At 47.9% G+C, this 20,676-nt stretch overlaps 1 protein-coding gene and 1 pseudogene across 2 annotated transcripts; both read left to right on the top strand.

Moving 5' to 3' along the window:
- The first annotated feature begins 341 nt into the window (after window positions 1–341).
- Window positions 342–1,270, top strand: LOC308052583 (olfactory receptor 14A16-like; annotated as a pseudogene). The gene has a single exon. The product of its transcript is annotated as an olfactory receptor 14A16-like (transcript).
- A 12,997-nt stretch (window positions 1,271–14,267) lies between these two features.
- On the top strand, window positions 14,268–20,391 carry LOC308052582 (olfactory receptor 14C36-like; the record flags this gene model as incomplete). The annotated part of the gene is made up of 2 exons (XM_080364648.1): window positions 14,268–14,921; window positions 20,083–20,391. 2 exons carry the CDS (start codon window positions 14,268–14,270, stop codon window positions 20,389–20,391), a joined length of 963 nt encoding a protein of 320 aa, XP_080220774.1.
- Window positions 20,392–20,676: the final 285 nt, after the last annotated feature.

Below are 20,676 nucleotides of genomic sequence, written 5' to 3'. Positions count from 1 at the left end.
TTTCTGGTTACACTGCAGTGTCCTTCCCTGTTTCTCCACCTGTCCCTGGTGCTCTTGCTCTCTGGGGTTGGGGTGGGAGTGTGGGTCAGTTTTTGTTCTGACACCAGTTCAGTGGATCTTGCCTCACAGGTGTGTCCATGGAAACCAGATGCCCAATTGCATTTTAAACTGTGATGAACTGTTTTTCTCAATTGGTAGAAAGAGAGAATGAGCGGAAACATCCCTCCATCAGGGAAGGTGTTTTCCATGAGAAACAGTCTGTTTATTTTCCTCAGAGAAGTCTCCTCTAACTTGTTACTGTCTTTCCTCCTTGCACAGGTCCTCATGCCCACAGGCAGCCAATGTCCAACAGCAGCTCCATCACCCAGTTCCTCCTCCTGCCGTTCACAGACACACGGGAGCTGCAGCTCTTGCACTTCTGGCTCTTCCTGGGCATCTACCTGGCTGCCCTCCTGGGCAATGGCCTCATCATCACCACCATAGCCTGAGACCAGCACCTTTGCACCCCCATATACTTCTTTCTGCTCAACCTCACCCTCCTCGACCTGGGCTGCCTCTCCACCACTGTCCCAAAAGTCATGGTCAATTCCCTGTGGGACACCAGGGCCATCTCCTACACAGGATGTGCTGCACAGATCTTTCTGTTTCTCTCCTTCATCACAGCAGAGTATTCTATGCTCACCATCATGTTCTATGCTACGTTGCCATCTGCAAACCCCTGCACTATGGGACCCTCCTGGGCAGCAGAGCTTGTGTCCACATGGCAGCAGCTGCCTGGGTCACTGGGTTTCTCACTGCTCTGCTGCACACGGCAAATACATTTTCACTGCCCCTGTGCAAGGGCAATGCCCTGGGCCAGTTCTTCTGTGAAATCCCCCAGATCCTCAAGCTCTCCTGCTCACACTCTTACCTCAGGGAACTTGGGCTTCTGATGGTCAGTGTCTGTTTAGCATTTGGCTGTTTTGTGTTCATCATGGTGTCCTATGTGCAGATCTTGAAGGCCGTGCTGAGGATCCCCTCTGAGCAGGGACGGCACAAAGCCTTTTCCACCTGCCTCCCTCACCTGGCCGTGGTCTCTCTGTTCATCAGCACTGGCATGTTTGCCAACCTGAAACCCCCATCCATTTCTTTCCCATCCCTGGATCTGGTGGTGTCTGTTCTGTACTCAGTGGTTCCTCCAGCAGTGAACCCCCTCATCTACAGCATGAGGAACCAGGAGCTCAAGGATGCCCTGTGCAAACTCATATCCCTCTGTTTTCTGAAGCAATAAACTGGCCATCTTCTTCTATACAGGAGTTTTAATGCAGCTAATTACAAGCCCAGCCTGTCAACTGGATTTTCTGGTGTTGTAGGTTGTTTTCTTATCATGATAATGTTGTCAATCCCTTTCTAATTCACTGTTGGCTTTTCTTTTGTAACTGTTAGCTGCTTAAATGAGCAGCAGTGCTCTCCTTGTCTCTAAACAGAATAAAGGGCTCTTTAGTGACTTGTTTTTCACTATATCCTTCCTGCAAGGGCTTTTGGAGCTTCAGAGACAGTTCCTGTGCGTGGGTGGAGGGGAAAACAGCTCTGGCATGTCAGCCCTGCCAGGGAGCAGCAACGCTTGTTCTCCCAGAGCTGTTCTGGTTCCACTCCACACTCTCCTTCTCATCCCTTGTGTTGGTGCAAGGCCTGAGTGCTCTGGCAGCTTGGTCACCGTCCTGCTGTGTGTCAGTCCTGTGAGCGCAGGCAGGGACAGGCAATGGGCACTGCTGTGACAGACCTGGCCTCAGTAACAGTACTTGCACAAGGAAAAATGATCTTCTTTGGGCAGTGCATGATGGTTTATATCTTCTTGCAAAGTTTATTCCTACAGAAGTGGCCACAGATGAAACATCAGTGTGCAGCTGAACAGTGTGTGTGTGCAGGGCTGGCACACAGCAGTGTCCTCTCACAGCCACGGTCCTGCCAGAGACCTGCAGGACCAGCAGAGCAGGGGCTGGGCTGTGCCCCTGTGCACTGGACACCCCGTGGAAGGAGTCTCAGGTCTGGACTGGTCCCTCACAACCACCGTTTCCGGCTCTGGCCTCTCACCCCAAGAGGTCTTTGTCCGTCCATGGAATTACACTGAATGAGTAGGTGAGAGGTTCATGTTTGCTTTGAACAGATGAGATGTGAGCATGTACGTCATGTATATGAGGTGACATGAACTTGAGTCAGCAAAAACACCATCCTACCTAAAATATGTAAATCCTCTGCTAACCTAACCTAAAATATGTAAATCCTCTCAGTTTTGGTCAGTCTGCTCCGCTAACAAAGATAAAAGTGACATTTAAAACACCTAATCAGAACCTGCAAAGAATACTGTCCTTGCAGCACAGACACTCTGGAGCCTGCACAATTAGCTGAGTCTTGTTTTAACATTTGTCTCAAGACTGTTACATAAAGTGTCCTTTAGCTGAGCTTTGCTCCTTTTACGCTCATTATAATACTAAAACACACATCCCCAGGATGGGAGCCCCAGGCTCAGCCCGGGACCCTCTCTCAACAAGCATGTGTAGTGGTAAAATGATTATGTAACCAATATGCCAATGTGTAAGCACATGGCTCTTTAGGACTGCCGGGAGGGTCTGAATGTAGGGATAAGATTTGTATATAATAGATGTTCCTTCTCTGTCTGTTGTGCTGGTTTCATTCCAGCATCCAGACTTGCACAACTCTGGAATAAACAAGATCTCATTTCTGGGTGTGGGATTGACTTTGCACTTCAGGTAGCAAATTCACCATGAGCAACTAGGAAGAAAGAAAACAATAAGAAATAAAAGAGGTAGGAGAGGACATAGAAAAGGTTTCAACATTTCACATTCCATTCAAGAATGCTTCTCCTCTCAGATCTTTAGTAGGAAATAGATTTGATCAGTTTGATAAAACAAGCATAGTTTTATCTAGTCAGGTCATGGCCCATAAGGAGGGGGATGGATGGGTGTGGGATTATGATGGCAGTTGAGTCTCCAAAACTCGTAATTGAGTGGAAAGATTTTGACAGTGAAGGGGACAGTGGGGTCAGTTCTGTGTCTGGAGGTGACAGCCCAGCAGCAGGGACATGGCTGGGAAAGAACATCTGCCCAAGTGCCCACAGGTCTTACCCAGGAGGAGAGACGGGTTGTCACGTCCATCCCACCTGAGAACATGACGGGACAGCAGCAGGGACATGGTCGTGTCTGTCAGAGAAGCTGAAAGGCCAACAGCACTCATGGGATTTAGAAGATCATGGCAAGGTGACTTCTCTCTGGTCAGGTAAAAGACCACAAGAAGCCTAACGGTTTGGGTTCCCTGCATGAAGAGCAGTTTGTGAGATGGTTGAGCTTTTCTTGATAGTGGGAAGAAGAAGGAAAGAGAAAAAAAGAAGTCTACTTGGAAGGTGAGGAATGGATATCAGGAGGAAGAAATGTCACTGGAAGGGCAGTGCTGTGGTGCAAGAGGTGATCCAGAGGGAGCTGGATCAGCCCATGGCTTGTGTTCCAAAGAGCAGCCAGTGAGGGTGCAGACACAGCAGTGAAGGTGCAGAAATGCTGGAGTGAGAGCAGGTGGGGAAGCGAGATGGGTGTCTGCAGCCTGCAGGGAAAGAGGGGCAGGGGTAGCACTGTGTAGAACAGCCTGTGGTGGAGATGGCAAAGGACGCTGTAAGGCTGGAAGGGACCCACAGAACCCAGGTCTCTGTCCCCTTGGCCAGGGCAGTTGTCTCTGCCACTGAGGCCCAGGAGAAGATATGGTGTCCTCATGGCACTGGGGCCTCGGTGCCTCCTTGCAGCCCCATGGGGAAGCTGGAAGTTGTTGTCCCAGTGTTGTCCTTCTCTGGGCCTTGCACACCCACATCCCACGGTCCCAGGAAGAGCCTGAGCCGTGTGTGAGGGACAGGATCCCCCTTCCCATTGCCTGCAGGTCAGGGCTTCTCCTTTCTGCTTCAGAAAGCAAACCAAGGGGTTTCTGAGCATCAGAGATGAAGACTCAAAGGAGACCTCATGGTGGCTACAGCTTCCTCACAGGGGGAGAAGGAGGGAAGGTACTGATCTCTTCTCTGTGGTGACCAATGACAGCACCCAAGACAATGGAAGAAGGGTGTGTCAGGGGAGGTTCAGGTTGGACATGAGGAAAAGGTTCTTGACCCAGAGGTGCTGGACACTGAACAGGCTCCCCAGGGAGGTGTCACGGCCCCAACCTGACAGTGTTCAAGAAGAGACTGGACAACGTCCTCAGACACACGGGGTGACCTGTGGGGTATCCTGTGCAAGGACAGGAGTTGGATGCTGATCCAGGGTCTCTCCTGAGGAGGTCTGGACTGGCTGGAGAAGCTGTCCCTTGAGCTGTGACACTGTGTGGACAACCTTGCTCCTCACCTCCCCAACCCCATCGTTTCTCTCATGGGCCCCCTGGGCCTTGCATCCCTTTTCCTCACACCAGACGTCCCTGCAGTCTGCAGCTTGATGTGCCACCTCCTTTGCACCAGCTCCCACCTGCTCTCCTTGCAGACCCAAGTGCACACAGCAAAGAGGGACTTTGCTTTACTTTTGAACTAACAAAGCAAAACTGATCAGATTCATGATTAAAAGAAAACACACTCCTCAACTGTATCCCAAGGACTAATGGCCACCGCTGAGGTTCACCTTCTCCAAGGCAGAACCATGCAAGAAATGTTTTAGACAGAAAGGCAATTATAAAATAAACACAATAGAAGAGTTGGGTAAAGACAGAATTAGACAGACTACTGAAAGAGAAGGAAGCTTTTAACTCCTTGAAGCTGAAAGCAGCAACTGGGTTGTTGACAAGTGTCTGAGTGATCAAACAGTAAGAGGAAAGGAAACCCAGAGAGCAATCACAAGTGCTTGTGTGCAGATCAGCTGCTGGAAATGGGACTTCAGACATGGTCAGTTTAGTCAGGGCAGAAGGAAATAGCTGGAGGATGGGGGAGATGAGATGCACAGATAACAGAGACAGTGCTGAGAAGGCAAATCTAGTGGAGGATCAGAAGTTCTCCTCTTGTTCTTAATGCACATCCTGAAAAGTCTCATTTTGATCTCATGAGAAAACACTGATATTTAAAGTATTCGAAACAAAGAATAGAGAAATAAAACACCAATAAAGTTTGATTCTTAAAGTTGAAAGAAGACACTATCTTCACCTGAAATCTTTCATTTGGTTTCCTTTTCCCTCCATTAAAATGAAAAAAAAAATGTTCTCAAGATTTCTATCCTAGCAAAGCCTACAGCACTAAGAAAGATAATTGAACTGTTAATTGAACTATTCTCTTTTTAGAATGCCATGTTGACAGTGATCTCAACAGATCTGTGTTTTCTGTCTATGTGATCATAAGGAAAAAAAATATTTACGTGTTGGTAAGTATATAGTAAAATATATAATTGTATCCAGTTACTCAGCAAAATACATTTCCTACCAGCACTCTGAATGGAAGAATCTTTCTTCTGAGAAATTGCTGCCTCCCAAGCATCTGTGACTTGAGACTGGAATCTGAAGGAGAACAAGCAGCAGTGGATGGGGATCAAGTCAGGGGTCACTGGAACTAACACAATCCTTTCCAGTCTATGGGACAGCAGGGGCAGCATCCCAGGAGCTGGGACAGCAGGACCATGTCACAGTGAGGCCACTCTGCACCATCTGTGAAAGCTCATGGAGACTGGGGGGACTCCCTGACCACTGGCAGCTCTCACACAGTGTGTGCACTTTTCAAAATGGCCAATGGGTGAGCAGGGGAACTAAGGGCTGTGCCCCAGAACATGTCCACTGGGACCCCATTTCTGGGTGTCTGAAAGAGAAGGTGATGGGGTTTGCCCAGGGCAGGTTGTGCCTGTCCATCCTCTTTGCTTTCTGTGAGGAAAGGACAGGGTGGTAGACGTGGGCAGAGCAGTGGTGGTCTGTTACCTGGAAGTCAGCAAGGCATTCAGCATCATCCCCCACAATATTCTTGTGTCCAAGATAGGATATTATGGTCTGTGTCAGTGTGCAAGTAGATGGGTAAAAAGTCATCTGGATGGCTGGGCTTGGAAAGGTGCTCTTGAAAGGGAGAAACTTTCCAGTCATGAGGACAGTCCAGCACTGGAAGCTGTTTCCCAGGACTGCGCACCCACTCTGTCCCAGAAAGTGACCAAGATGTGTTTGGATAAAGTCCTGAGTAATCTGGTCTGACCCTGCTGTGAGCAGGAGGTTGGTCAAGACACCTCCTGAGGTCCCATCCAGTCTGAATGACACTGTCCTTTCATCCCCTTCATGTTTTCAATTTAGGGACAGCTCTCAGGTTCTCCCTGAGCACAGGAATAATTCACATGTGCAGGGCTGCTTTACAAGTGCCCCCGAACAGTCCTGACCACATCTTTTGCACACCTTTTCATTTGCCCCAAAACAGGTTCTGTTTCACTGTCCTAATACCCTTGCAGAAAGAACAACCCTCCTTGTTAACCCTTTCAGTGCAGGTTGTTCAAGAGGTGTCAGCCTCCATGTACAGAGTCTACACATCAGCCAGGCAGCAAAGCCACCTTTACAGAAATGGTGACGAGGCTCTTGACCAGCTCCTTGAACCCATGGATCAGCATGACATGTCTGCTGAGATTCCCGGGTGCGGCGATGAGAACGATTCATACAGACACACACAGAGACGCACAGGCACATGGTTCCTGTTGGCAGCGAGAGCAGAGCCAGGCAGAGCTGAGCTCCCTTTATTAACAGTTGTCAACTTATGTGTTTACAGATGCAGGGCTGGACCAAGAGGTTGGGCAGTGTTTTCAATTATCACCCTCGTGCTGTGACTCCTTTCAGTCACGTTCCCATGAGTATCTTGTGGGCAACGTACCGACCTACTCATTCACAATCCCAGGCCCAACATTCACACATCATACATACGAGGGTGGTTTTCCGACCCGAGATATCATTCTCACTGGCCTGGGTTATCCCTTCTTACACTCATAAAAAACATACTTGTGTATAATCTGTTCAAGATCCTTTAGCTGGAGCTGCACAGCCTCTTGTTCCCACACCCAGGAACACGTAGGCTTCAAGTGTGGTGTGGATGATTAGAGATATTCCAGGAATAACCAAACAAAGACCATTTCCATAATAAAGAGCAATACAGCAGCATTTCTTCTGTTGCCTTCCATGCTTTCTCTCCTCCCCATTTCCAGAAGAGGTGGTAGCAGCAACCTCCAATTCATATTGATCTGGGGCATCTCCTGGTGAAGAAACAACCAGGTGTCCTGGCCTGTTTCCTCGCTCACATGGTGATTTAGGTACCCACTTTTCTGACATATTCAGTCTTTATCGGGAGATGCACCATATCACTATGAACTGGAGGCTGCTGATGCCACATGTTCTGGAAAGGGAGGGAAGGGCGATCAGGGAAGGAAATAGAATAAATTTGGCTTTATTCCTATTTCTTATGGAAATACCCTCTGTTTGGCTATTCCTGAAATCTCTCTAATCACCGACAGCAGACTTGAAGCCTTTAGGAAAATGGTGCACAGAGCCTTGGCTTGTAAGGGCATTTTCGATGTTAGTGAGCCCTCTGCTGCCGTGATCTTGAACTGCAGCTACTGAGGGAATGAACAATCCTCTAATGAAGTGAAAGGCAGAAGTAAAACTCAAGTTTCTGAGGGTGTTTGGGACCCCATGAAGGGCCATCACGGACACAGCTGTGAAGGAAACAACCAGTGCAGGTCCCTGTCCCTGGAGGCTGGTGAAGGAAAGACTTGCAGACACTGGTTCCAGGTGGTGAGGGCCATGTGGAGGTGGCTCTGATGCCATGTCAGTCCTTGATGCTTTTTAATCACCAGAATGGCTGAGCCCTGACCCCTGGGACCTGGTAGATTTTTCTCCAATGTTTTTCAAGGCTTTTCCTCTGGTCAGTGTGAGTGTTTTGTGTTTTGGGGGTGGGTTTTATGTAAGCTGCTGTTACTTTAACTGCAGGGCTCTGGTTTCTGTAGAGTTGGAAGTGCCTGTGAGCTCCTCACAACTCATCCAGCTTCTTTCATACACCTGGCAATGGTCACCAATCACCTCAATGTCCCAGTCCCACACTTGCTTGAATCCTTTACTTGGATACACAGCCCATCACTCCAGGAGGTTCATGTATCCACCAGGCTCATGGCTGATTCCTGAGGTCCATCCAAGGGTGGGCAGTGTAAGAGAGGAGCAGAGCAGGGTCAGCTCATGGGCCATGACTGAGCACAGCCACCCCAGCAGCAGCCATTCCCCATCTCACAGGCACAGCCATGCCCACAGGATGGAAATGTCACTGCCATACATGATTAGCCCAAGAGAGGCCTTTCTTCCTTCCATATTCCCAGGAAAATCTTCCTCCTATTCCTCCTCCACCTGCAGACATCAACCGCTTTCCATTTCTGGGTTCAGACATGGCTGTAGGGGTTCACTAAAGCCATCAGCCATCTCATTGCTTCTTCCTGACATGCCCTCCCACACTTACACATGGCCAATCACAGCTACTCAGGACCTTCTGCTCTTCATAAGAGGCCTCGAGCTTCTTGGTTCTTCCTGGTGCTTATTATAAACTTCCTCTCTCTCTCCAGAGTTCATAGGGAGCTTTCTTGTCCATAACAGCCCCTTTATGTCCATGTTTCACTAAATGGTTGTGTTTGTATGATCATTTGTGCAGCAAGGGCAGTCACAGGACAGCACCCAATATGTCAAAACTGATGCCGAGTGAAATGCTGTAAAGCCCTGATGAGTTCCCCCTGTGTCAGTGTCTCTCCTGGAAGGAGTCTGTCCCGAGAAGGGGATCCAGCTCCTGCCACTCTCTGCAGAGGCACATGAGCAGTGTCCATCACCTGGGGACACAAAGGGCAACGTTTGCCAGACCACCCTTCATCTGAACCACTTAGATGTGTGCTTGTGGATGAGTTATGGAGCCTTATATTGCAAATACCTATTTACTTCTCATTGCCAGAGGGGCGACCAGAGATGCAGAGTGCTATTTTACAGATATTTAAATATAAGCATCTAAAACTGACATTTCTAGACAAATTACACAAACATTTGAAGGACTTTTCATGCCTTTTAACATGATTATCCAGAGAAGCCCCACCAGCTTTGCGTTTCAGGAAATGGGATGCAGTGTTCAAGGGCAGGATGATTTGGGCTCTGTGCTGGGATCTGGAAACTGAAACGTGCTCCCATCTCCCAGTCTCCTGCTCCTCCTCAGTGAGGGTGTGAGACATTCTGCCAGCGAGGGCTGAACTCACAGCCATGACCAGTATCTTATGTCCAACTGCAGCCAATGGTGTCCTGCCAGCTCAGGACTGGAGCTTCCATTGCTGGAGGTATTGAAAAGATGTGCAGATGTGGCGCATAGGGATATGGTTTATTGTTGGAGTTCTTATGTGGAGTTCTTATGTTGGAGTTCCATGTTCTTATGTGTCTTTTCCAAACTAAATGATTCTATAATGCTGTGATTCTATGATTGGAGTTTAAATAATTTCAATTCTCACTGACCGTAGCTTCTGTCCAGGGTGGCTCTTGTGTGGCACAACTGTCCTGGCTCTCCAGGCAGCTTGGGCACTGGTTTGGTGCCTGCACTGGAAGTTTTTCCCTTCCTTGGGTAAAAGACTTGGGTCACAGATGTTTGAAGCAGTTCTGTCAAATACAGAGCAGGCTGAGCTTTGCAGCCAAGGAATGACAGCGACGTTTTCAAGGATGTTTTTGAATAGTGGTACTATCACTAATAACCATAACAGAACACTCCGTATTCTTGGTTATGGTGAGGAACTAAAGCTCCCAGCAGTCATTCTCACTTCTCAAAATACATATTGTGTTTCAGTAGCTGGCCTCTTGTATGAAGTTCTTAGAACAGTGCTTTCTCTCACTTCTACCTTTTTTATTATTGAAAGAATACACCTGTTGGTCAGAATTTCTCCCAGTTCATCCCTCTTCCATACATTTTCTCCTTTCCTTTTTTGGTGTGAGGGGCAGGTGGCATAGGGGAGTTGTTTCCTTTGTAGCCATAGAAAGCCAAGGAACAGATCCCAGCTTAGTGAAAAGGCACAAAGGAAGCCAGAATCTTTATGTGGTGTGCACTGACACAACATCATTCCCTATATTTCTAATCTCTGAAGTCCCAACTGTGCAGCAGAGATAGGAGTTCTAAGCCCCACTCATCTGCCCTGTTTGGCACCATGTAAAATGGAACTACCCCAGTCAAGAAGTTGGTTTTGATTCTCTTCACAGCCTGAAGCACCACATGGGTCAGGAGATGAACCAGGATGCTCAGAGAGGACTAAAAATTCTCGCTTTCCTAAAGTTCAGGTGTTCCCTGGAATCTCAGCAGACAAGTTGTGCCAATTGCTCGGTGCAAGGAGCTGGTCAAGAGCCTCATCTCCATTTCGTAATGATGGATTTGATGTCTGGTTGTTGTGCAGACTCTGTACGTGGATGCTGACACCTCTTGAACAACCTGCTCTGAAAGGGTTAACAAGATGAGCAGTTCTTTCTGGAAAGGCATTAGGACAACAAAAAAGAAGATTTTGGGTCAGGGCAAAAGAAAAAGGATGCAAAAGTTGTGGTCAGGGCTGTTTGGGGGCACTTGTGTGCAGCCCTAGACCTTCTCTGAATTATTCGTGTGCTCAGGGAGCACCTGAGAGCTGTCCCTAAATGGAAAACATGAAGGAGAAGGAAGGACAGCGTCATTCAGGCTCAAAGGGAGCTCAGGAGGTGTCTTGACCAACCTCCTGCTCACAGCAGGGTCAGACCAGATTGCTCAGGGCTTTATCCAAACACATCTTGGTCACTTTCTGGGACAGAGTGGGTGCGCACTCCTGGGAAACAGCTTCCAGTGCTGGACTGTCCTCATGACTGGAAAGTTTCTCCTTCTACCTACTGTCCTTCTAAGCCCAACCATCCAGCTCGCTTTATAGCCATTTACTTGAACATCAAAGCAGACCATAATGTCCTACCTTGGACACATGAATATTGCAGGGGATGATGATGGATGCCTTGCTGACTTGCAAGTGAAATACCATAACTATTGTCCCCACATCCAGCAACCCTGTCGTTTCCTCACAGAAAGCAAAGAGGATGGACAGGCACAATCCACCCTGCGTAAACCTCTTTACATGTTTAGACTGGGTTTTGATCTGGACTGTGGCTCCTGTCCTTGCAGACCAGATGAACTCACTTCTGCCACCCTGCCTGGTAGTTCATTCCATCCGTGTCACAGCTCTGTCTGCAGCACTGACAGCTCAAGCTCCCTAGTCAGGTCCCTGGCTCAGGACATGGCCTCACATCTGGGCTGAGCCACCCCAGCTGTGGCACCAGCCCAGCTCTGACCTGCACAAGAAACCTGGTACCAAGTGTCCAAGAGCCCATGTGGGAAAAGGCTTTGCTGCAGAGCACGCACATGACATGGCCAAAAACTAATGAATGTCTCTCTAGACCTAGGAGTGTAAAACCAGAACAAAATGCCTAAAGTCATTCAACTGAAGATATTCCTCCCTTAGCTTGGAGAAATTAGATACTTTGCTGTAATATTCCTGGTGTCCTGTCTAATGATGGGACAAGAAAATATGATTCTCATACCGATTTTTTTTTTTTAATGAAAAATACAATGCTGGAAAGAAGTGTCTATGAAGAGGAGAGAGAATCAACATCACTGATTACTTCAACTTCAAAGCTGTGCCACTGGAGCCCCAGAGACACCTGGAGGGAGCCCAGAGGGGACAGAGAAAGGGACATCATGGGCTGCTCCTGTGCTGCTGAGCTGGGCTGGGCTCCTGAGACACAGGGAGCTCATGGCAGCAGCAGCGCTGCAGAGAGACAGCTCTGCCCAGGAGCAGCTCCTCTGCACACGCAGCAGGGCTGAGGGCTCTGCCTGCAGCACCAAGGGCACAGGAGCCAGGCACAGAGAGGGGAAAGGCAATGTGGGGTGGTTTATTGCTGAGGATTCAATGAGACAAGTCACAGTTCTAACACGGTAAGTCTCTGGCTGTAGGACAATGCAGCTGCATTTCCTGGAGGGAGACCTTAAGCTGGTACATTCTATGATCTATAGGATCTGTCAGGTCTCTCTCACAGTATCTCTGTTGTTGAGGAGAGGAACACATACCAGAGCAGGGCTTCCCTGCTGCACTGTCAGAGGGACAGGGAATGACGACAACTTCTGCTGAGGGTGACTGCAGCGGGAGCACCCAGGGGTGCCCAGGGCTGTCCTGCAGAGCAGGGTCCCTGTCTGGGGGAGATCCCCATGGTGCTGTGGGGAGAAGCTGTGGGGGGAAGGAGCATCCCCAATAAGGGCAGGAAAGGTGCTTCTACTGTGGAGAGGGTGCTGTGTGGGTCAGGGCTGCTCACAGCTCCAGATCACCTGCAGGATTTCTCTAAGGCGATGCCCCAATGACAAGATCAATGTAAGGATTAGCAGACAAATAAGGAGCTTTCCTGAGCCTGTCTTTTCAGTTTCCTCTCCCAAGCGGTGGGGGGTGCAGGAAAGGATAAAATGAAAATGAGCTCTCATGCTTAAACAAGTCACTGAGACTCCTGAACTGCAACTGTGAGTGATCAGTACATCTTCCAGAAGGCTCATGACACCCCTTCCCCACCCCTCTGCTGTGCACAGCACCTGCATCACCTTGGCTGGACCCATCAGCCTTAGTCTGACCTGTCCTATTTTCCAGCCTGCAGACAGGAAGATGCCCCCAGGCAGTGCCCTGTGAACAGGCAGGATCTGTAGGGGCAGGGGGAGGGCACAGAGGGGGGGATGGTCTGTGAGCACTGACAGGGAACAGACATGGACAGGGAAACACCTCCCAGGGGAGAATCTCCAGGGAGCAGGAAAATGATCAGAAATGAGAGGAAACTAAACCCGGAATTGTTATGGGAGGGAGAACAGAGAAAAGTCTCTGTGACCCCCTGCAGGTCAGATCCCTCCTGTGAGCAGCCCCCTGGCCTCCTGTCCCACCCAGCAAAGCCTCTGCCCTCAGGGCCGGGGGCTCCAAGGCATGAAGCAGCTCCTGTGCAGCCAGAGCTCCAGTTCCTCTGCAGAGCACAGGGGCTGAGAGCAGCTGCCCAGCAGTGTTGGTGCCTGGGAGGTGGCTGCACAGCTGCGGAAGGGTGACACTGTCTGAGTGCCCGGCTGCCTCTGCCCTGGCCTCTCTCACACCCACCCTCACTGCATTTTCCTTCTTGCTCCCCTGCTCTGGGTCACTGCTGTTGGGATCTTGTTCTTACTGTCAGGCTCTCTGGGGATGGCAGTTTCAGCTGCAGAGTCACAGCCTGATCTTGTGGGTCCTTTCCTGCAGGTGTGTCCATGGGCACACATGTCCCAGCTTTGCTCTGACCTGTGGGGTGTGGGCAATGAAGTCTGTGGGGTTGAATCTCCCTGAATCAAATGCCAGCATTAACACACTTGGCTATCTGCATGAGGTTTCCATCCCAGCTGTGAGCTCCCCTCCAGGATGCAAACCCATCCTATAGCATCTTTATGTTATCTGAAAATCTCAAGGAGAAGCACAGAAATGGTGCGACAGTGAAAATGCTGTTTGGTTTGTGAAATGAGCTACTTCTGCCCTGGGCTAAATGTGGGCTGCTGAGACTTTAGAAAACAGTGAGATGTGTAGTGGTCTGAGGTGGATCCCTCTGCTCCCAGCAGTGCCTGGTGGCTCTTCAGGGTAACATGGGAGTGTGATCACCCTCCATCTCAGAAAGGTGCCAGCCCAGGGCAGCTGGAGCAAGACAGAGGGACAGACCAGCTCCCCTCGCTCTGCACTGACCCACAGGCATCCTCTTGCCTTGCAGGACTCGCTCTGTTCTCCCTGAGTGCAGCAGAAATGCTGATGGTTTCTGACATACAAGAACATCCCCCAGGGTGAGAGGGGAGAAGGAGCTGTAAACAAAACAAACCTCAAAAACTACCTTCTGCCATCTCATTTCCTTATCCCTGGGAGTGCAGATGCTGACAGGTTTTTCTGGACCAGGAGCAGCTGCATGTGACAAAGCTGAACCCCAAGACTGTCCCCTGCCCCCGTTCCCATGACCCCACTGCTGCAGAGCATGGCTGACTCCTCAGCATCAGCGGGCACAGGCTCTGCTCCTCACGGCACCTCCAGCCAGCACCACCCAGGGCTCAGACACGGAGCTGAGGGAAGGTTTGGAAAAGGACAAGGGGGTGTGGAGCAGGGGAGGGTGTATGAGAAAGGGCTTAGACTTTGCTCAGAGAAGCCTCCCCTAACATCTCACTGTCTTTTCCTTCTGTAACAGTACCCTGTGCTTGGAGGCAGCAAATGTCCAACAGCAGCTCCATCACCCAGTTCCTCCTCCTGCCGTTCACAGACACACGGGAGCTGCAGCTCTTGCACTTCTGGCTCTTCCTGGGCATCTACCTGGCTGCCCTCCTGGGCAACGGCCTCATCATCACCACCATAGCCTGGGACCAGCACCTCCACACCCCCATGTACTTCTTCCTGCTCAACCTCTCTGTCATTGACCTGGGCTCCATCTCCACTACTCTCCCCAAATCCATGGCCAATTCCCTCTGGCAGACCAGGGCCATCTCCTATGCAGGATGTGCTGCCCAAGTATTTCTGGTTGTCTTTTTAGCTTCAGCAGAGTATTGGCTCCTCACCATCATGGCCTATGACCGCTACATTGTCATCTGCAAACCCCTGCACTACGGGACCCTCCTGGGCAGCAGAGCTTGTGTCCACATGGCAGCAGCTGCCTGGGCCACTGGGTTCCTCTATTCTCTGCTGCACACAGCCAATACGTTTGCACTTCCACTCTGCAAGGGCCATGTCCTGGACCAGTTCTTCTGTGAAATCCCCCAGATCCTCAAGCTCTCCTGCTCAAACACCTACCTCAGGGAAGTTTGGTTTCTCCTGGTTTCTTTCTTAGTAGTCTTCAGCTGTTTTGTTTTCATTTTCTTCTCCTATGTACAGATCTTCAGGGCCGTGCTGAGGATCCCCTCTGAGTAGGGACAGCACAAAGCCTTTTCCACCTGCCTCCCTCATCTGGCCGTGGTCTTCCTGTTTGTCAGCACTGTCATATTATCTCACCTGAAGCCCCCCTCTATCTCCTCCCCATCCCTGGATCTGGTGGTGTCTGTTTTGTACTCAGTGGTGCCTCCAGCAGTGAACCCCCTCATCTACAGCATGAGGAACAGGGAGCTCAAGGATTCAGTGTGGCAACTGATGACTGGCTGCTTTCCAAAGCAATAACCTGCTCATATCTTCTGCATAGCATATATAATGTAAATCACTTTCTCAGTGAGTGGTTGTGCCCATGTCCACTGGACACCCTAGAGAACCTGCTGCAGGTCAATCATCATGGACTGGCCTCTCACAACCACCATTTCCAGCACTGGCTTCTCACTTCAGCTTGAAGAGGTTCTTTGTCCCTCCCTGGCAGCACAACTAACGAGTAGGTCAGATGTCCATGTTTGCATTGTGTAGACAAGATGTAAACAAAAGCACAAAGTGCTTCTGAGGTGATGAACCCCAGTGAGCAGAAACACCATCAGCTACTCCTTGGGGTTCCATGAAGGTCTGTGGGACAGACAGTGTCTTGATGTGATTTCATGTTGAGAGTATCATCCTTTGGGGAACCACCTGAATGTAGCACTGGGATGTGCTTCCTGGAACAGAAGATCCCATGTCCATTCTTTATGCCATGAGGCATCTCATGTAAGTGCAGAGTAGGGTGACAAATGGCAGGGCTGGGGTGCCTCCCAGCCTCCTGGAGTGGCAGCAGGAGGTCAGAGAGACACAGTGACTCCTGCATCTGTGTGGACAAGGGAAACACTCTGTCTATCAACATCCATGGGTGCATAAGGAGTCCATGGTGAGGTTACTTCTCTCTGGTCAGGCTAAAGACCACAAGAAGTCTGACGGGTTGGGGTCCCTGCCTGTAGAGCAGTTTCTGAGATAGTCGAGCTTTCCATGGTAGCGGGAAGAGGCCGGAGAGGGGAAAAAATAACAACTGAAAAGGACAACTTGGGAGGTGCATTCTGGATATCCAGGAGGAAGAAACGTCAGTGGAAGGGCAGTGCTGCGGTGCAGGAGGTCACCCAGAGGCAGTCAGGATCAGCCCATGGCTTTGTGTTTCAGCAAACAGCCAGTGAGGGTGCAGTGAATGAGGCATGGACTTTTGGGAAGGTGCAATGAGAGACATTTATTACAAACTCAGGCTTGCATTTATACTTGCTATGATTCTTGCTCAAGCATTTGCCGATTTGCCAAGTGAGTCCTTACATAAACGATATATTTTGTGTTCCCACCAAAGTTACTGCCATAAACACAGGTTTTGTCTGTCATAAGCTGTCGCTCTGTCCTTGATGTATCAATCCTGTATCAGTCTCTCTGTCCTTGATGTCTCACATAGCATACAGTACTTGCTTCTTGTATTTTTCCACTAGCGCTTGTTCTCACACTGTCGACTCTCACAGTTTCTCACAGGCTTAGCACACTGCCACATCTCCCCTTCGTATTTAATAAGTGCATAGCCATAGCAGTATGTAATTGCATAGCTATTACCTGATTAAACCTTTTTTCAATCATTTGTTGTAACTAGATTTCTCTTTGAGACGGTTTAAAAACCCAGTTGGAGATTCCTTACAATCCTCTTTAATCTCAAAAAGTTTTGGCATATTTATAGCTGTAGGTTTAGTGTGCCTAATCCTGTATAAAATCCGCTGTCAATAACAATTCAGCCTGTCGCTAGATTTAAGAATGTTATGATCCCACCCTGGATCGACCAAGGGACAATTTTGATCTAAGTTCCCTGTATATTCCCTGCCAATATCTGCCCTATACAACAGTGTTTCAATCTCTTTCCCTGATTATCCTGTTCAAGGGTCAAAACAAACAGATCTGAAGGGGATAAATATAATGCCTATGTATCCTTATTTGTTGTGTAACATGCATTTTGCAATAGGTAATATATGATTTAAAATACACTTCTTGTGATATATTACATATAAGGCATTAGTATACTACACATCACAAAGTATACCCACCTAGATCTGTGCAGCATATTCATATTATTTACAGTGGCCTCCATTAATTACAAAATCCAGTCAGATTCTCCCTGGCTGCTGTTCCCCAGGGAGTCAAACAATCTCTTTCCAACGTCACAAAATACAACCCAGGGCGGGGAGGGGATTCCTTCCGAATCCCTCCTGTCGATTATCCACTACCTATTTCACAATCACAAAAAGAGACAGTTGGTTAACAGTAAGTATTGGACTGGAAAATCACCAAAGACACAAGTAACAACAGCAACAAATCACTATAGATGCAAACAACGATACAATTACTAATGCATGAACAACAAAGTCACTAAAGATACCTTTATCAAATTACTGTTTTCTTGTTTTTCTCTTTTATTTAGTGTTTTCTCATTTTTCTCTAATTTCCTTATTTTTCTTTTTTCCTTTTAGGTTTTTTCTTTTCTTTTCTTTTCTTTTCTTTTCTTTTCTTTTTCCCTTTTTTAAAGTTACCCAAGCTAACAAAGCTTCCAAAATGCAAAGGCCCAATGCACTGGTATCCCTCCGAAAGACAGACAAGTTCCACATGTGTCACTTGGGTCACCAAAGTATCAATAACCAAAATGCAAAGACTCAATGCGCTGGCAATAAAACCACGATAGCCACTCACTCACCGCCTTCCCTCAGAAGGGAAAGGAGAAACTTGGATTGATAAACACAATTTAATAAAATAAAAAAATACTAATACACTGCTAGTAAATATATATATAATATAGCGATAAAAGCTACGCAATGCAGTTCCTCACAAACTCTGTCTGCATACAGCCAGTCCCAGGAAGCAGCACCCTGGTCCCAACAGCTGATCCCAAAGAGAGAAACAACGCAGAAAAGCGCAGAGGCCTCTCCAAAATGGCAAAAGGCCAAATCAAACGTCCCGAACTGAACTCCCCTGGCTCCCATAAAAAAACTAAGGAAGAACTCACGAGAGAAATAAAAGAGCCCAAGAACAAGAATGGCCGAGAGAGAGAGGCCAGAAGATCCCAACTCTCCTAAAGATGAAGCGTGAGGCTAATGGGACGGAACACTATCATTGGTCAGCCTGGATGTCAGTCAAGCTCTGCCCCGTCCCTCCCCCCTTCCTCGCTGCCTCACACCTGTGGGCAGAGCACTCAGAGTGTCCTTGGCTCTCAGACCAGAGCAATTGCAAACATCAACTCTGTGCTGGGCTGTTCTCTCTTGCTCTCAAACTAAATCCAAATAATGACCATGCCAGCTATGAAAAAGTAAGTTTTCTAACTGCATGAGGAAAATTAACTCATTTTCAGTCAAACCAGAACAGACCTGAAGCTCTCCCATGCCAGACCAACAAAGCTAGAGAAGTAGTAAAGTAATTATTTAATTAAATCATACCAAGGTTTGGCTGTTCCCCTTTTTATAGCAGAAATAATACGGACTATTTTTACTCTTCTGGGGGCAAGATGGGATCTATCTAGTGAAAAGACAGAAAGAAAGAATGAATCAATCAATCTATAAAAAGACAGCTTAAATGTGACAGGAAATTAATGTAAAATGTATAAATGTATTGCTAATTAATTTACTGAGAATTCACATTACTTAAAGAATAAGAGGAAAAGTAAGCCATTTTGAAATATTGTATGGGAGACACTATTCAGTAAACTTGACAGAAAAAACTAATCAAATGCATATTTTGGGGAACCAAATGCACATTCAATACATGTTTTCTTTGGGAAAAGGAAACCACCTGTGGCACTGGCTGTGCCTGTGCCTTCCTTCTGACCTGGAGGTCCAGTCTGTCCTTGGACCTGAAAAGATAAACCCTGAAAGAGCAGTGGAGAGGCCTCTGTGTGGGACTGTTGGTAACTAACACTGTGAAACATAAAGGAATCGATTCCAGGAAACATCACATTAGATTAAAGAAAAGTACAGAGACTGGGTAGAAATCAGAAAAGATCACTCCTTTTACACTAAAACTTAGAAAAACATAATGAACTGCACTTGAACTGAAATAGAATCTTATACATAATATGATCGTATTTAAGGAGCTTTGTTAATATTCATTGTAGCATTAATCTTAGCCTATTTAATTTGTAGATATGTGTTTAAACATGCATCACAGTTACATGAGCCTTTGCCTGTTACACAGTATAGCAAGTTCACTTTTAAATCAGGAGACTCCATGGACCCAAAATGTACATTTTATAATGATCTGGAAAACCATGTAGATAGCTGAAAGACCAATTGCTGAGTTTGTACGTATTACCTAGCGAATTCAAATAAAGGGGTTCTTACAATAGGAACACCTCTGTTTATTAATGTATCCTGGGAAAACACTTCCTTTGAAGGTTAATCAAGCTGAAGATTCATAACTGAATTAGAAGAGATTTAGAAACCTGCAACAGTCTTGCATGAGGCACACTGTCTTTTCCTCTGTGAACAGGTGCACATGTACAGAGGCAGCCAATGCACAATACCAGCTCCATCATTTAGTTCCTCCACATGGGAGCTGCAGCTCTTGCACTTCTGGCTCTTCCTGGGCATCTACCTGGCTGCCCTCCTGGGCAACGGCCTCATCATCACCACCATAGCCTGGGACCAGCACCTCCACACCCCCATGTACTTCTTCCTGGTCAACCTCGCCCTCCTTGACCTGGGCTGCATCTCCACCACTGTCCCTAAAGCCATGGGCAACTCCCTCTGGGAGACCAGGGCCATTTCATATGAAGGCTGTGCTGCACAGATCTTTCTGTTTATCTCTTTTCTTGCAGCAGAGTTTTAATTTCTCACAGTCATGTCCTCTAACCGCTACGTTGCCATCTGCAAACCCCTGCACTACGGGACCCTCCTGGGCAGCAGAGCTTGTGTCCACATGGCAGCAGCTGCCTGGGGAAGCTGTTTTCTCTATGCTCTTCTGAACACAGCCAATACATTTTCAATACCACTTTGCCAAAGTAATTCCCTGGACCAGTTCTTCAGTGAAATCCCCCAAATACTCAAGCTTTCCTGCACACATTCTTCTCAGGGAACTGGGGATTATTGTGGTCAGTGTCTTAGCAGTATTTGTCTGGTTTGTGTTCATTGTGCTGTCCTGTGTGCAGATCTTCAGGGCCGTGCTGAGGATCCCCTCTGAGCAGGGTCGGCACAAAGCCTTTTCCACCGGCCTCCCTCATCTGGCCGTGGTTTCTCTGTTCATCAGCATTGATGCATTAGCCTACCTGAAACCTCCTTCCATCTCATCCCCATCCCTGGACCTGGCAGTGTCATTTCTGTACTCGGTGGTTCCTCCAGCAGTAAATCCCCTCATCTACAGTATGAGGAACCAGGAGCTCAAGGATGCCCTGAGGAAACTAATGGCTGGATGCTTTTCAAAAGCAATAAACTTCCTGTCTTCTGCACATCACTCATGATATAGGACTCATTACAAGCCCAGGCTCTCTTTTGTATATCTTGTAGGTTTTGATGGGTTTTGAAGTTGGGGGAGGCTTATTTGGTTTTGCTTTCTTTTAACTGTGATAATATTGCCCACAAAGTAATGCCGTTTTTCATTCCACTTCTAATTCACTGTCTACACGTATAGTTTGAGTCACAGACTGTGTAAATGAGAAGCCATGCTCTCTGTGTTTTTTTAAAAAATAAAGGACCCTGCACTGAATTGTTTGTCTGAGATCCTTCCTCTGAGACCTTTTTGAAGC

This window comes from Nesoenas mayeri, assembly GCF_963082525.1.
Source record: "Nesoenas mayeri genome assembly, contig: SCAFFOLD_35, whole genome shotgun sequence".
Lineage (NCBI taxonomy): Eukaryota > Metazoa > Chordata > Aves > Columbiformes > Columbidae > Nesoenas > Nesoenas mayeri.
The sequence above is the reverse complement of the archived record's forward strand: the minus strand, read 5'-3'. Positions and strand labels throughout refer to the sequence as shown.